This window comes from Leptodactylus fuscus, chromosome 6 (assembly GCF_031893055.1).
Source record: "Leptodactylus fuscus isolate aLepFus1 chromosome 6, aLepFus1.hap2, whole genome shotgun sequence".
NCBI lineage: Eukaryota > Metazoa > Chordata > Amphibia > Anura > Leptodactylidae > Leptodactylus > Leptodactylus fuscus.
In genome coordinates, this window is record NC_134270.1 from 136,872,120 (window position 1) to 136,890,059 (window position 17,940).

General features: G+C 41.2%; 1 protein-coding gene across 1 annotated transcript; it reads left to right on the top strand.

The window, feature by feature from the left end:
* The first annotated feature begins 13,638 nt into the window (after nt 1–13,638).
* Nucleotides 13,639–14,583, top strand: LOC142210081 (olfactory receptor 10P22-like). Its single transcript, XM_075279110.1, has one exon. It carries the CDS (start codon nt 13,639–13,641, stop codon nt 14,581–14,583), a length of 945 nt encoding a protein of 314 aa, XP_075135211.1.
* Nucleotides 14,584–17,940: the final 3,357 nt, after the last annotated feature.

A 17,940-nucleotide genomic window follows, 5' to 3' on the forward strand; every position in this document is an offset into this window, starting at 1 on the left:
CTTAATAGGGTTTTCCACATACTCCATATAGAGGGAGAAATTACTATGACAGGCGGCAATCTTCCTTCCTGATTTCACTTGCAGAATACTTCACCTCTGACGCAACTGGTGCACTGGGGGCGGGCCTTCAGCTCCATGGCGCACTGCTCTTGCCTCTCAGACCCCTACCATCCCCTGCCTGCAACTCCCTGTGCAGTGAGACTTGATCATTTCACTGATATGACATCACACATCCTACTTGAGTAGCAAGAGCAGAGCTTCCAGGACTGAAGACCTCATATATGTCTCATATACTTGAAAGGGGAAGAGCTTTAGTACCCACAAGTGCAGTTATCAAGAATACAGTGAGTGAGCAGCGCAGTGCCCGGCATGTAAACAACACTGGGGCAGTATTTCATGCTCCACAGTGGACCCAACAGAGTGCTCTACTGTGGCCCTCAAACAGTATTACGTGCTCCGCAGTGGCTCCCACAGAGTATTACGTGCTTCACAGTGGCCCACACAAAATATTATGTGCTTCACAGTGGCCCCCACAAAGTATTACATGGACCCCAAACAGTATTATGTGCCCCACTGTGGCCCCAATCAGTATTACATGCTCCCCAGTGGCCCCATACAGTATTATGTGCTCACAATGGCCCCCATACAGTATTATATGCTCAACAGTGGCCCCAACACAGTATAATGCGCCCAGCAGAGGCCCCCACACAGTATTATGTGCTCAGAAGTTGCCCCTACACAGTATTATGTGTTATATTCTAAGGTCTCCTCAGTAATAAGTAAAGGCCCAGGGGAAGTGATTAAAAATAAACACTTATACTCACCTTACCTCACTTTTCAAGGGCATCCTCACTCCGTCCTGCATTCTTATTCTTCAGCAGTCACATGGGGTGTGATGACGTCATTACATCAGCGCGCCCCAAGTGACTGTTTGCGTGACCCCAATTACCTGCAGGAAGAGCCCCAGAGCGCATGTTCAGCCCAGGAAGGGTAAGTATATGTTTTTATTTTTATACACCTCCCTTGGGTTGGCATGTAATGAAAAGGGGCCCAGTCAAGGGGCCACACGGTGGCTCAGTGGTTAGCACTGCAGCCTTGCAGCACTGGAGTCCTGGTGTTCAAATCCCGCCAAGGGCATAAAACCATCTGCAAGGAGTTTGTATGTTCTCCCCGTGTTTGCATGGATTTCCAACCCATATTCCAAAAAACATATTGATAGGGAAAAATGTACATTGTGAGCTCTATGTGGGGCTCACAATCTACATTTTATGAAAAAAAAAAAAAAAAGGGGCCCAGTCGGGCCACTTTAACTTAATAATATGTATAGCGGTTGAAGAACAAGGCTTTCACTACACTAATCTATACACCCTCCTACTTTCTAAATAACATAATCAAAAATCTATCCACTCCATTATACCTACCCTCCACTCTTCTACCTGTGAGATGGCTCCTCCTTCTTTACGGATTCTGCAGAGTGTGCGCTATTCTCCAAGCGATGCTCTGCGCACTGCTGATGATAATCCACCTCTACTGCGTATGCAGAAGTTGCGGACCATCACTGCAGAGAAAAGAGCAGCGCTGTAGAAGAAGGATTCACTCTGCAGAATCAGTAAAGAAGGAGAAGCCATCTCACAGGAAGGTAAGTATACTTTATAATGGGGCCAGGGGTTTGGCTGAGTAGGTAGAGAAGGACGAGATAGCTAGAGAGACAGGGAGTGCATGTATAGGAAGGAGGGAAAGAGAGAGTAGGGAGGGAGGAATAGAGGAAGGAGAGATGGAAGTAAGGCAAGAGGGGTTAGTGTGGAAGTTACACAGCATGAAGTTGAACCCTATAATCAAACGCAGGAGATACCAGAAGCTCCCAGAAACACCCAGAAATCACTCAAAACATGGCTTAAGGTATATGGGTGCATTTATTAACCCATCAATAGCTATAACAGACATTTAAAAAAAAAAAATCCGTAAAATCCCTTTAAGGAAGGGGGGAAAAACAGCAATTCTTCAGTCATTTTTGCCATTAAGGGCTTTGTTTTTATGGCATTCACCATGCAGTAAAAATAAGATATACTAGTAGTTATACAGTTCAGTTAAGTTACAGTTATATTTTCATATTTTCACTTATGAAGCTGTACAAAGGCTTGTTTTTTGCAAGGCAAGTTGTAGTTTGCATTAGTACTATTTTGGGGTACATATAACTTCTGTATATGAATTATTGTTTTGTTAAATGGGATGAAAAGCAATTCTGGCTGCAGTGGTTCCTATTTACTAGTTTCAGGTCTCTGTATATTCCATACTGTACAATGGAGAGTGCTGTTACTTAAATGGACTTCAGGTACAGCCACTGAACTGTATGGAGGATGTGACTGGGGGTAGCTGAGGGTCCAAGAGGACATGTAATAAATGCCTAACATAGAAGACTTAAGATCTTAAATTTTTTTATTTATTTATTTTTTATGTAGATTGTGAGCCCCACATAGAGCTCACAATGTACATTTTTCCCTATCATTATGTCTTATTTGGAATATGGGATGGAAATCCATGCAAACACAGGGAGAACGTACAAACTCCTTGCAGGTGGCTTTATGCCCTTGGTGGGATTTGAACACCAGGATTCCAGCGCTGCAAGGCTGCAGTGCTAACCACTGAGCCACCATGTGGCCCCTTGCGAGCTTAAATTTAACTCCTGTAGGACCACCTTGCATTGAAATCCTGGAGTCAGCAGAGACTAAGACCCAGTGTCGTAACTAAGAATGGCGGAGCACCCGAGTCAAACATTTCACATGGGCCCTCGCCAACCGCCGAACCCCCCACCACCACCACCACACACACACACATTCCTGTAAACAGTATTATGCCCCATAGTGTCCCCTACACACAGTATTATGCCCCATAGTGTTCCCTGCACCAAGTATTATACACTATAGTGGTCCCTGAACAAAGTATTATGTCCCATAGTGGCCCCAGCACACAGTTTTATGTTTTGTGGACCATCCATGTACAATTATTATACTATGGGGTCTTTTCAGACCCCAGAGTATAATCAGAGACCCAGGGGAGGATACAAACATGAAAAACACTGTTACTTACCTCTCCTGAGCTCTGGAGCATGATATTGGCCATCTTCAACAATGGACCAGACGTCACTTGTTCCGGCCCTGCATTGCGACGCACAAGGACGCAAGCCCTGCCCACGTGACGTCTGTGACATCACCAAGTAGGCCCAAAGCTGATTATTATATTCTGGGGTATGAAAAGACCCCCAAGTATAATGATATCGTTGTTTGTGGGGTTCGTAGGCCCGCGCACTCACTTGCCAATCCCTGCTCCTGCTCACAGCTGCCACCGAAGAAGGGGAAGAGCCAGCAGCGGTGAGCAGGAGCTAGGATCGGTAAGTAAATAGGGCCCAGTAACTCCAGCCGGTAACAGCCTATTAAAAAAAAAAATCTGCAGCAGTAGCTGCTGCCCCCGGGCCCCCTAATGTCCTGGGTCTTGTGGCAGCCACTACCGTAGCAGCCACAGTAGTTACACTCCTGCCAAGACCCATCGGTGTTGAAAGTCATGGTCTACACATGGTCTTTTAGATCAACTGTGAAATTCAGTTGGGTTCTTTTTGTGAGTGCTCTGGGATTGGTGTTTTTTGCTGTGATAACAACTGATTGGCTGCCATGCTTTATAAAAATGATAACATCACATGATTCACTATGAATGTGATACATGATATAAGATACCATCATCCCCACAAATATGTTGTTCAGAGAAAATATATTGACCCAAATTGGAAATTCTCATTTTACGAAAAATCAATAATTATAATGATAATGAGTTTGTTCAATAATTTGTCTGGCTATCCCTTGACACATGTTACATCGTCCTATTCCCCAATGATTTTGTTACCATAATATATTCCCCTTGTGACCTGTTCCGGATAGATAAAGATCAGGAAGACAGAATAAAGCATAACTCGACGTGATGGAAACAAATAAAATGTTAGTAGCTGCAAAATATGAAAAATGTGTCCATGTCTTATTTAGAGCTGTATATGAAATACATGAATATTTTGGTATCCAGCTACAATAGGTACTGACGTATGTAGGAGTTTCATCACATCAGGGTTCTCCAATATATTTTAAAATAGTTGTAATAGTTTATTCCATTATCCTAATCTGCAGGTAATGAATGTGACTTATACACTAAATGGATTGGACTAATAGGATTGGGGCACATACTTCATATTACACCTACAGGAATTTGTATTGCTTCCTATTCTAAATCCATAAGTATTTATATGGAGTGTGTCCCCATTTGCAGCTAAATGGCATTTACTCTTCTGGAAAGGCTTTCTACAAAATTTTGGAGTGTACCTGTGGAAATGTTTGCCCATTTATCCAGAAGAGCATCTGCTTGATGCAACACTTGGAAGCTCCAATCTAGTTCATCACAAAGGTGTTTGATGGGAGTTGAAGCCAGCCAAGTTCTGCCACACCGAATTCGCCCAACCATGTTTTTATGGACCTTACTGGAACAGAAAAGGGTCAGCTCTAAATTGTTTCCACAAGTTTGGAAATGTACAATTGTTCAAAATGTCTTGGTATGTTGAATTCCCTTTACTGAAATGAAGGGCCAAGACCAACTCCTGAAAAACAAGTACACAGAATTCCCCCACAAAATTTACAGTTGTTACAGGGCAGTCAGGCAGGTTAAGTTGTCTTGGCATTCACCGAACACAAACTTGTCCATCAGACTGCCAGATAGAGAAGGTGCTTCATCACTCTCCAGGACACATGTTCACTGCTCCAGAGTCTAGTGGTGGCATACTACTCACAATTCCAAACAACATTGGGCACTGTGCGTGGGAACTGAAAATGCCAGCTCTGATGGTACGCACCTAGATGCCATAGATATTGGTGCCAAAAATAATGGTCCCTTCACTATCAGAAGGATGGACCTTACTGAATCCTCTGTTACATCCCACAACCCTTCAGGTCTGTTAAGATTAAGAATAATAAACCAAACAGAGGAGTTTGTTCTACTTGGATTTGGAAAACTTAACAGTCTTAAATATTTGGTCTTCAATGTCTTCTTCATGGTTTATATGGCTACCCTGCTTGGGAATTTCCTCATTATGCTTTTAGTCTTGAGAAGCCATACGCTCCATACTCCCATGTACTACTTTCTTCTTCATTTATCTTTCACTGATATTGTATTTACCTCAAATATTGCTCCTACCATGCTCCATGCCATACTACACGATGTGGGAAAAATGTCCATGAAACATTGCGCATCACAATTTTATGTGAGTGGAGTATCCACCATTGCAGAATGCTACATCCTGACACTGATGTCCTTTGACCGATATCTAGCCATCTGTAAACCCCTTCACTATTCTTCCATCATGGACCTTGATGTTTGCCTCAGGCTTGTAGGTGGCTCTTGGTTGTCAGGATTATTAATAATGCTCTGTGCTTCTATTATGTTATTTGATAGAGATTTCTGTGGACCTAAAGTTATTGACCACTTCATGTGTGACCTTACACCTCTGCTAAAATTGTCATGTTCGGATACATTTTCCCTTCAAGCTGTAATCTTTGTATTGTCGATCCCCATAATTGTAATCCCGTTTGGTTTCATTGTTGTAACCTATATCAATATCTTTATAACGGTCCTCAAAATTCCCTCCACCTCTGGAAGAACCAAGACATTTTCGACCTGTAGCTCACACCTAACATCAGTAGGCACATACTATGGGACATTGACCATAATTTACGTTGTTCCAAGAAGAGGACACTTACTCAGTGTAAACAAAGGACTACACCTTTTGTATACTGTAGTCACTCCATTGTTTAATCCAATCATCTACAGTCTGAGGAACAAGGATATTAAGAAAGCCTTTAAGATGACATTCTACAAGAAATGATTTAGGACAGTCCTTGTTTTATTAATCCAATATTTAGACAATGCATCGTCTGTCATCGGAAACCCTAATGGGGGACCCAGCAGACTGTCAGGTCCCAACCTTGATCCAAGCTTGGGAATGGATTTCTGGAAGTAACACTAATATGCTTGACATGGTATTGTTGTGGGAGGGTGGGAGGAAGTCTTTTTGTAAGTAGAAAGACAAGTGTCTTGTGTTAGGTGACTATCTGCCCAGGTCTGAAAGGTGACAGAAACTCATTGGTAGAGTAGTGATGAATGTAATGACCATGTCATGCTTTGGTTTTGACTAAAGGAATCAAAGCCAGTGCCATTGAGTAGTTTCTGTTGGTTCCCCGCAGACACAGGAACCAAGCCCAGTCTGTAGCTCATACTCAAGCTGAATCAAACTGAGCAGGTCAGTATGACCAAGTAGTTAGAATTGTAGGATGCTCAAGTTACAAATGAATAACTATGTACAGCGCCTGGCAAAAGTAAAACCTTAAACTAAAACCTTAAAACCACAAACTTAAATGTATTTTATTGAGATGTTAAATGATCGACCAACACAAAGCAGCAGATAATCGTGAAATGGAAGGTAAATGATAGATGGTTTTCAAAATTTAAAAAAAAAAACCCTGAAAAGTATGACGTGCAAAAGTATTCAGCCCCCCCCCCCCATACCAATACTTTGTAGAGCCATCTTTCACTGTAATTACAGCTACAAGTATTTTGCGGTCTGTCTCTACCAGCTTTGTACATCTGCAGACTGAGATTTTTGTCCATTGTTCTTTGCAAAACAGCTCACGCTCAGCCAGATTGGATGGAGGGCGTCTGTGAACAGTCATTTTCATTTCTTGCCACAGATGTTCAATGGGATTTAGGTCTGGACTGTAACTGGGCCATTCTAACACATGAATATTCTGTGATCTAAACCCTTCCACTGTAGCTCTGGCTGTAGGTTTAGGGTCTTTGTCTTGATGGAAGGTGAATCTCCTTCCTAGTCTTCAGTCTTTTGCAGCCTCCAACAGGTTTTCTTCCAGGGTTGCCCTGTATTTAGCTCAATCCATCTTCCCATCAACCCCGGCCAGCTTCCCATTCCCTGCTGAAGAAAAGCCTCCCTCAACATGATGCTGCCCCCACCATGTGTCACAGTGGGGATGGCGTGTTCAGTGTGATAGGCCGGGTTACTTTTCTGCCACACATAGCACTTTGCATTTAGGCCAAAAAGTTCCTATTTAGTCTCATCTGACCAGAGAACCTTCTTCCACATGCTTGCTGTGTCCCCCATGTGGCTTTTGGCAAACTACAAACAGCCCTTTTTATGTCTTTCTTTCAAAAATGGCTTTCTTCTTGCTACTTTTCCATAAAGGCCAGGTTTTTGGAGTGCACAACTTATAGTTGTCCTGTGGACGGATTCTCCTACCTGAGCTGTGGATTTCTGCAGCTCTTCCAGAGTGACCATGGGCCTCTTGGCTGCTTCTCTCCTTGCTTGATCTGTTAGTTTAGGTGGATGGTCATTTCCTGGTAGGTTTGCAGAATACTTTTTCCATTTTTGTATGATGGATTGAACAGTGTTCCTTAGGATGCTGAAAGCTATGTTTTGGATTTGGATTTATAACCTAACCCTGCCTTAAAGGGATTCTACCATTAAAACCTTTTTTTGTGTGTGGATTAGAAAGGCTATTCGTCTCTTACCTTTAGACGTGGTCTCCGCTGTGCCGTTCCTTAGAAGTCTTTTTTAGCGGTAGTTTTATTATTTAACGTTATTGTAGCACTTCTTTCCACAGCCAAGGTGTACAACTTTTCATTTATCCACTTTAAAATGATTTGGACATTCCTCTGTCCAAGCGTTCAGCTTTACAAAATCCCTTTATAATATTGTGCTAAACTAGTAGCATCTGCAAACATTGAGACATTCGCTCTGTAAACCCTCTACTGGGGCCTTAATAAAAATATCAAAAAGAAGAAGACCCAATATTGTCCCATTTGGCACCCCACTAGTAAATGTGACCCAAATTGAGTGTGTACCATTAATAACCACCCTCTGTTTCCTACCCGAGAGCCACTTGGTCACCTACTTACACAAGTTTTCCTGTAGCCCCAGTATTCTCATTTTATGTACCATTTTATGTGGTACAGTATCAATTTTTTTAAAAAAAAGTTCAGATATACCATATCCACAGCATCACTCCGGCACTCCTAACCAGATCAGGCCCAAATGAATGGGCCTAGTCGGGAGGAGGGAGGTGTCTTCAGGCAGATGTCATGAGGCGAATCCACCTGAAGAATGAGCATGTCGCCCTCTTTTTTTCTAGGAGCCGGAACAAACAGCTCCCGGAAAAAAAACTGACCGGCTCCCATTGATTTCAATGGGAGCCGTTTTTTTGGCCAGGATTTTGAGGCAGATTCCGATGACCAAAATACCGTGTGAACTCAGCCTAAAGGGACAGATCCCTCATAAACCCAATGGTTGCTACTGTATTATCAGATTATTATCACTGAGATACTTCAGGATAACATGTTATAGAATGAGGCTTCTCAAACTTTTTCTGACTTGGGCCTCACTGGTCAGTTCTAGTCAATTAATTTTCCATTGACATAGCCACATGATAGATTGATTTTGCTGAAACAAGTTGTGCTTTTTAATGAAACCATTTGGAACTATTTATAATGCTCTGAAAAACTATTATTGTTTTTTTTAGAGTTGGAAAAAATCATAATTCTTCAAATTTTTGTGTTATTTTTTGTGTTTCATTTTTATATTGTTCACCATGCTGTACAATTATCATATTAACTTTATTCTGTGGGTTGGCACGTTCTGTGAAATCCAGTTTATAAAGTCTTTTTAATCTTTACTACTTTTTTACAATAAAAAACTTTTTTTAAAAAAATATATTTTGGGCTTGAATTGCCATATTCTATGACCCATAACTTTTTAACTATGTGAGCTGTAGTTTTCATTGGTTGCCTCTTAGGGCGCATTCAACTTTTCAGTCACATTTTATTCTCTTTTGGGAGGAGTGATTAACAAAGATAGCAATTTTTTAAATTAAATTTCTGCGTTTTTATGACATACTGTGTGTGGGGTACATAACATGTTAACATTTTAGTTTGGGTTTCTTCAGATGTGGTAATACCAATAAATGTACCTGTGTATAGGGTTCTTTATTTTATTATTTAACATCATAAAAGTGTATTTGGGAAAAATGGTCATTGTTATAATTTTTTAACATTGTATTTTTTGCACTTTTTATTAGTTATTATTAGTCATCAATCATTAATGAACATGTACATACCATCATCTAATTACTGGTATAATACTCTGCATTTCGGGGCAGTTTAGGCTTGTTTCACACCTGTGCTCGAATTCTGATTCTGGAAACAGGACTTTTCTCTCCACATTTTTCAGGTGGAAAGCAGGAGGACCCCATTTTAGTCTATAACTGATTATTAAGCAGATTGGGTTTCCATGTATCAGGTCCTGATGTGGACTAGAAGAACAGAAACCGAGCGCAGTTGTGAACCTAGCGTAAGTTGAGTCTGCTCAAATTGGCCAAATATTGACCAAAAGTGGCCAATCATGTCACACACTTGTTTTTATCCAGCTGATAATTTACAACATTGCCAACCTATTTTTGGCAGACAAAAGCCTGCAAATGGCTACTAGGAATGCAGTATTTTTAGAGCCATTTTGTCCAACAAAGGTCTAATGTGTATGGCCAGCTTAAGCTGAATGGTGGACCATATCATCAGTTGTCCACTATGGATCATAGAAGCCTCTAATGTGGTACATATACCCTAATGGGTAATACGGGTAGGTCTGAAGAGGCAATAGGGCTGATTTACTATTAAAAACGTACCAAAATTTTTAACAATCATTTTTTAAGAGTCATACTACAATAACGCCATTGTGTTGAGACCCCGCCCCATTTATGGCAATCTTTATTTTTTTTATAGGTATAATTTGTTATCCAATTACGCACTTCGTTTTGTTATTATTGTTTTGTTGTTGTGGCGCTTTATTTATTGTTTGTATCTGTTCAGACTCTCTCATGTGGTTTAGCTTCAAGCCCCTATCCATTCATCATCCACCACATTCTGCATCCTCAACTTGGCTGATCCACTAAAAGACACGCCAGTTTCCTGGTATAAGTTTTTACATGTGTATTTTTACACGTGTATTTTCAAAAATACACGCGCGTTTACTCCGTGTGAAGGCTCCCTAAGAATGAAAATCCATGCCAGTTCCTATCTAGAGTATATTTCTATTCTAATGCTGGGAAATTTATGAAGAGGCCTCTAGTCTTCATAAATTTGCCCCATTTTTTTTTTTAGGGAAAGTTTAGGTGAGGTCATAGTATTAGTCTGTCATAGGGTCTCATGAACCTGTTATTTTAGATGTTTTATAGCATCTTGCATTCTTTTCACCCAAATGGTTGGCGTGGCCTTGCTCTTATTTTTACCCTTTGTTCACTGTTTGCATCAATAAACTTTATTTATGTCTTCATTTTGGGGTGCGCCCTTTCTTTTTTCTGTCTCAGGTTAGGTTCAGACTAGTGCTCGCAATACGTTTGGGGATTCCGTCCCTGAACTCGCTTAAAAAATGCAGGACTTTTCTCTCCGTATTCTTCCGCATTTTTCGGGTGGAAACCAGGCAAAAACCCAGCGGACCCCATTGTATTCTATGGGTCCTTGGGTTTCCGTAGGTAACCACTTTTTAATCGAGTTAGCTGAACGCTAGTGTGAATCTAGCACCATTGCTCTTTTGTGCCTTCTGCAAAGTTTTGCTAGAGCCGACTTATCAATTGTTGCACCGTGCTAGATTACTTTCTACACCATTCTACAACTACAGTAAGATTGCAAAACTTTGTGTCACCGAACATTTCCCCAGTAGTGTTTGTCCCTGAAGATTAAACAAATTGGCCCTAAAGGTATTTTCCTCTTCAATGAACGCTTAAAATGGACTCACCTTCTAAGATCACAGCACTGCTAAGAGAAGATCACAGGGATAGTTTCACACCATTGTTAAGACCATGTCATGCAGAAGATCCTGTAATGTAAGTTTAATATACTACAATTTATAGCTTGCAGGATATGATAACCATAGACATTAGACCAAGAGTATCTGAGATAAATGAGAAGGAAACAAACAGTGGTGTACACCAAAAAATATCTAGTGCACTAGGAGGATGCTATTGCACCTGCTCTATTCACAATAACGCATATGGCATTTATTTCTATAGCAATGAGAATGACATGTAATTTACCCTTGGTTCACATCTGTATTTGGTAATCCCCCTCCCCCCCAAACGGACTACCAAAAGCATTTGCAAGCATTGTGCAGTGAAAGCACATGACCTTATAGACTATAATGGGGTCCGTGTGTTTGCCGCGAGATCTCTGCACAAGTCAGGCAGACAGGAAGTAGATTGTGAAGTACTTTCCCGTCCACATGTTCCCTGCGGAAATCTGGTGGCAAGCACACGGACCCCATTATAGTCTATGGGGTCATGTGCTTTCACTGCACAACGCTTGCAAATTGATAGTCCGTTCGGGGGGGTCCCCATGTGGACTCCCCCAAATGGATTACTGATGCAGATGTGAACGAGGCCTTACAAAGACGCATGTCACTATGAGTAAAACCCAGATATCTAACTGTGCCCTCATAGTGATCCAGGATACAACACTTGATTTCCATTTTATATTACATTCTTAGGAAGCTAAAAATACATCATTGTATGGATCATTCACATAAGTGTTTTTTTCTCTGTGGGGTGTCCATTAGAAACGGAAAACAGACCCATTATAGTAAGTAGAGCTATGCATACATTTTTTTTACCGACTGAAGGTCAATGAGAAAAAAAAAAAAAAATTTATCTTATCTGCACTCTTCTCAGCCATTCGAAGTCTGGGGGGGTCATGAAAAAAATGCTGTGTGCTCTCCATGTTTCAACTGTTTCACTGATCCATTGTTAGAAGATGCTGAAAAGTAAAGAAGATGGTGTCTGGGGAAAAAAATGATGACACATGGATGATACATGGCTAAGGTATGGTTGTAAGATAGAAATATACTAATATCTACAATGTCTATTTTTTATAGCTCTCAAAACAGAATATTCTTGTGAAAACAGCCTAAGGTCTCGTTCACATCTGCATCAGTAATCCGTTCGGGGGAATCCACATGGGGACCCATGGGGACTACCGAACGCATTTGCAAGCAGTGTGCAGTGAAAGCACACGGGCCCCATAGACTATAATGTGGTCTGTGTGCTTGCCGCGAGATCTCCGCAGGGAACATGTGGACAGTAAAGTACTTGACCACCACATTTAAGGGGTTAAATGGCAAGTATGTTTCTGATTGATAATGGGGGAGTTGAAATCATGAACAAAAGTCCATGGTACCTCCACCCCTGGTGTCATCTGATGTATCTGGGACAGGAGAATAATTTTCTCCTTTCCCTGCACTGTCAGAAGCTCGTGTTCTACTGAAACTGGTAAAGTGAAATTGTGAGTATATGCACCCCCGCTTTAACCAATGATAACTCTAAACTCACGGGGACTTCAAACATGATCTTGGTCTCATTTTAAAGACCAAGGCTGCCTTCACACGGTGTAACGCCGGGCTTGTAAAACAGCCGTACACGCGAGCGCTGCAGAAGGTTCCCGAACACTTCCCATTCACTTCAATGGGAGCGCGCGTAAAGCCGGCGTTATGAGCGCTTCCATTGAAGTGAATGGGAAGTGTTCGGGAGCCTTCCGCAGCGCTCGTGTGTACGGCTGTGAATGAGGATTTTTACAAGCCTGGCATTATTCCGTGTGAAGGCAGCCCAAGATTGCGGCTCTAGCCCCCACATCTCTGGAGTTAGAGCAATTTAAAGTACAGTGTCAATGAAGATGGTGCACTTGGGGTGAACTGTAATGTACTTAACTTTTCCCCAAGTCCTGCTTGTCCAAAAACTTAGTTTACGTCCTGTTGTTAATTTTAGTGTCAATGGGAACAGACTGATTCTGTGTCCATTCTCTGCAACAGTTTAATGTCCATTGCTGTCATCGGATAATGGAAGACAGTAACATTAACAACAGTTATGTGAACACCCCTAACAGGTGCAAACTGAAGTGGTGTTTTGAGCCAAACCCAGGTGCGACTACAAAAGGAATGGTAAATATAGAGGAAGTTCTTATACCTCTACCTTCTGCTCAATCCACTCCTGACTTTGGCTCAAAAAAAAGCAACAAGATCTGCAACAAAAATGCTGGGGTTATGCAACGTGAGGCCTCAGCCCTAGGCTAAATTGATACTGTCATCTATAGGGCCAGAACAATGGACTGAAAAGCCTACAGACTGACAGATATAGACAGAGTATGCAGCATTCATGGTCTTTCTTTTTTTTTTAATATTAGAGTGAGTGGCAAATGGTGGGAGAATCCCTTCATCCATAAACTCTGTCAACTTTTCTATCCATTATTCTGACCCTTTGCAGATCAGAACATCATACTAAAAGATGACAATGTAAGCTTAGTCTTAGGCCTGGTTCACATCTGCGTAAGTAATCCGTTCGGATTACCGATGCAGATGTGAACCAGGCCTTACCTTTCTATCCTTCATAGCATTAAAAAAAACAATGGAACAATGGTCAGGAGAACACTGAGAGGTACTTTACATCTGTTGTCCATTTTTGCAGAACAGAAGAATATTAAGAGTTGAATGCATATACAGATACCAAAATGCATAACATGTATATGCGTAAAGTAAATGTAACTGATGGAGAAGACTTTATTTTACTTGGATTCGGAAAACTGGAGAACAGAGTATCAATCTTCATCATCTTTCTCATGATTTACATTGCAACCTTGTCTGGAAACAACCTAATAATCCTTCTAGTGTCGAGAACTCACCAGTTGCATACTCCAATGTATGTCTTCCTTCTACATTTGTCTATCTGTGACATTTTGTTCACCACTAATATAGTCCCCAGTATGTTGCACATCATCTTGGAAGGAGTGGGAGTCGTTCCCATCCATAGCTGTATTGCTCAGTTTTATGTTTATGGAGCCTCCACAATTGCAGAGTGCTTCATTCTCACAGCGATGTCCTATGACCGCCATCTGGCCATCTGTAAGCCCTTGCACTACACATCCACTATGGACATATCTTTTTGCCTTAAATTGGTTGGAAGTTCTTGGCTGCTTGGAGCTTTATCCACACTGAACACAGTACTTATGATTTTTACACTAGATTTTTGTGGTCCACTAGTCATCGACCACTTCATATGTGATGTTGCTCCTCTCATTAAGCTGTCATGCTCCGATACATTTATGGTTGAGTTAGCCATCTTTCTGCTCTCGTTCCCACTAGTTCTCACCCCATTTGTGTTTATCATTGTAACATATATCTGTATTTTCATAGCCATTCTGGACATACAGTCAGCCTCTCGGAGGCAGAAGACATTTTCCACCTGCAGCTCACATCTGACATCAGTGAGTGTATACTATGGGATACTTATTATTATCTATGTTGTCCCCAGCAGGGGGCACTTTATCAATATTAACAAGGTTCTTTTCCTTATGTACACAGTGGTAACGCCATTATTCAATCCTATCATTTATAGCTTGAAAAACCATGAGATGAGGAAAGCTATTAAATGTTCATTTATAAAGGAAAAGGTGTAAGGAGGCCCAGAATAAAGTTGGTACAATTGTAACTGGGGGACATGCATGCAAAATTGGGTTTTATGATGTGAACTGAATTGATCAGGTGTTTTTGATAAGTATCTACCCTGTTTCCCCGAAAATAAGACGGTGTCTTATATTAATTTTTGCTCCCAAAGATGCGCCATGTCTTATTTTCAGGGGGTGTATTATTTTTTTCAAAGAAGAATTCACATATATTGCTAAATATAAAAATTAACATTTATTAAATACTGTACAGTATAAAAATATTTTTATAGATTTGAAGAGCAGGCGATTTTGGACACAGGGATACCTAACATGTACGGTATGTGTTTCACAGTATTTACATACTTTTATATGTGTTCTAGGGAAATGGGTTGATTTGAATTTTTAATACTTTTATTATATATATGTATATATATATTTATTTATTTTTATTTTTTTGCATTTATTAACCCTCTGTAATACATTACATACAGGCAACCTGCCTTCAAAAGAAATGACGATTTTTTGCAATGCAATTGCAAAGGTCTGATCACTAATGCAATGCAATTTCCCCCAGTTTAAACCGGGGCACCAGTTTAATGTCCCCATCCAACTAACCCCATGGTTTAATGTCCCTCTCTGGTTTCGCCCACTTTAAACTGGGGCACCAGGAGAGGGACATCATACTGTGGGGCAATTGGAGAGGATCATTTTAATGTGGGGCATGTAATGTACAGGTGACTGTAGGAGTATGATACTGTGTGGGGGCATATATGATGAGAGAGGGTCAATGTAAAGTGGGTGGGGGCTAAATTTTCCACGATGCGCATACTTTCCCTCTTTCTATCCTTTGGAAGTTGGCCGGTATACCGAATGTAAGTCCAAAGTGTGCTCTTTAGAAAGGAGTGTCCATTGAAAATGTGCTTAAAATAAGTGGTCTTTGGTTGGATAAGTGTGTGGTCTTCTTATAGAGAGGTAGCTGCTATAGAGTATAATGGGGGGAAAATCAGTCACTGAAAAAATTGTTTTTTGAGGGTCAGTGCACACAGAGTTTTTTGGTGCTGATTTTGACTCTGAATCCACCTCAAAATCAGTCTCCAACAAAAGGCTGATTTTGAGGCGGATTCAGCATTAAATTAAGCGCCAAAAAACTCCCTGTGCACTGACCCTAAGAGTCCATCCACACAGAGTTTTTTGGTGAGGATTTTGGCACTGAAAATCCACGTGGAAAAAAAGCCTCCCATTGACTTCAATGGGTTCTTTTTCCGCCTCCTGCTGCAATCTCTGCCTCCCATTGAAAACAATGGGAGGCAGATTCCAGTAGGAATCTGCTCCCGATTCAGGGGCGAAATCCTCCCCGAAATCCGCAACATATTCCTCCATGTGAACAGGCCCTTAGAATGACAGCAAAGCACAGTGATGGAGGTCATCGTGATTCTACATAGGCGTACCTAATGTGGTTCCTAGTACTGTGGAAATTCACTTCTGGCACTATTTGGCAGGAATGCAGCAACACAGCCATAGATTTTAAGTGAGCCTTCAGGGATCCTTAAAGGGGCTTTCCTGGAATAATCACGTCTTGGATATGTGTGACTAAATGTTCCTATAAGAAAAGGGAAAGGTGTAAAAAGGGCCAGAATAAAGTTGGTAGAACTGTAACTGGGGGACATGCATGCAAAATTGGGTTTTAGGATGTGGACCAAATTTATCGAATGTTTTTGATGAGTATCTAAGTGTAAACTGGTCAGTCCATGGTCTAGTGTAAATGTTATCACGTGCAGAGACGTCAACCTAGGAGAACCCTTCACAGGGCCACTGAAGAATGGCCTTTATAAAAAAAATTCACACCCCACCTCTACTGATTCTGGCACAGTTGATATTTTTTCTCTAGGCCTGGCCATTCCTACTGTTAGTTTCAGTACAATTATTTTCTCTACTGCCAGGTGGGCGGTCCTTGGCTTGAGAAAACAAAGAGGAACCGCCCACTTGACAGCAGAAAGAATAATTGGCTAAGACTAACAGGAATGGTTAAAATCAACAGAGCAGCACATATTGCAGGATAAAAAAAGATGGAGATGGTGGAGGGGGTGAAGGGTCCTTTTTAAATAAAGTAAACAATTTAAATTATTATTTGCAACATTTATCAATCACTATAAACATTGCGTTATATTTATTTGGGTGGTTTATCATAGTTACGGCAATACAGTAATATAAAAATAGGTCTGTATTGTTGCACAGTATAGTCGCAGAAGAAAGCTTGAGAGTAGATCATATGGGTTAATCTTCAGTTTACCTCACAGAACATGAGGTAACATCATCAGCATGTCAAAACAGCAATACAACAAGGAACACCCAGGAAAAAACTAAACCATAGATAGATGCAGCATGGTGAGATACAGACAAGTCTCCATAGCATACAATTATACTGTGTTCAGCAAAATGGCGCCACAGTATGCTAATCTCTTCATGGCCAAGCTTGAGAGTGACTTCCTATCCACCTGCAGCACCAGGCCTCTGGCCTACTATCGCTTCATTGACAATATCCTAATCATTTGGACTGGGTCTGAACAACAGCTCATAACCTTCCATGAACAATTCAACCAGTTCCATCCCACCATCAACCTGACGCTCAATCACTCCTTCTTGGAAATAAACTTCCTAGACACAGTCATCAAGATACAGGACAACAAAATTGAGACATCACTGTATTGGAAGCCGATTGACCGCCCTACCTACCTAAGATAGGATAGCTTTCATCCAAAACACATAAAGAATTCCATTGTCTACAGCCAGGCCATCAGATACCACCGCATATGTTCAGACCCGGTGGACAGAGACAAGCACATTGGGGACCTCAAAAACACATTCTTGAGGCAGGGTTACCATCCAAGAACAGTTGAAAACCAAATTAACAGGGACACAAGAATACCAAGATCAGAGTTATTAAAATACAATACCAAACAGGAGAACAATCGGGTACCCCTGGTCATCACATATAACCCACACCTGGAGATGCTGAGAGGAATTACACGCAAATTACATCCACTACTGCAAAAAAGACAACCATCTAAAATCCATATTTCCAGATCCCCCTCTCCTGTGCTACAGACAGCCACCAAACCTCAGGAATATGATTATTAGCAGCTCTCTGTCACCTCCAACTAACAAAGGAACATTTCCATGTGGACAGAAGAGGTGCAAAACCTGCCCCCACATACTGACTACGGACAAAATAAAGATCCCGAACTCTGATCGACACTACAAGATCCCAGGTAACTTCATCTGCAGCACACCTAATGTAGTGTATTTGATATTGTGTACTAAGTGTCCTGAGGGCCTGTATGTAGGTGAGACAGGACAGTCACTTAGGAT

Coding starts and splice junctions, on each gene's coding strand:
- LOC142210081 (XM_075279110.1), top strand. CDS start 13,639: ATGCATAACATGTATATGCGTAAAGTAAATGTAACTGATGGAGAAGAC.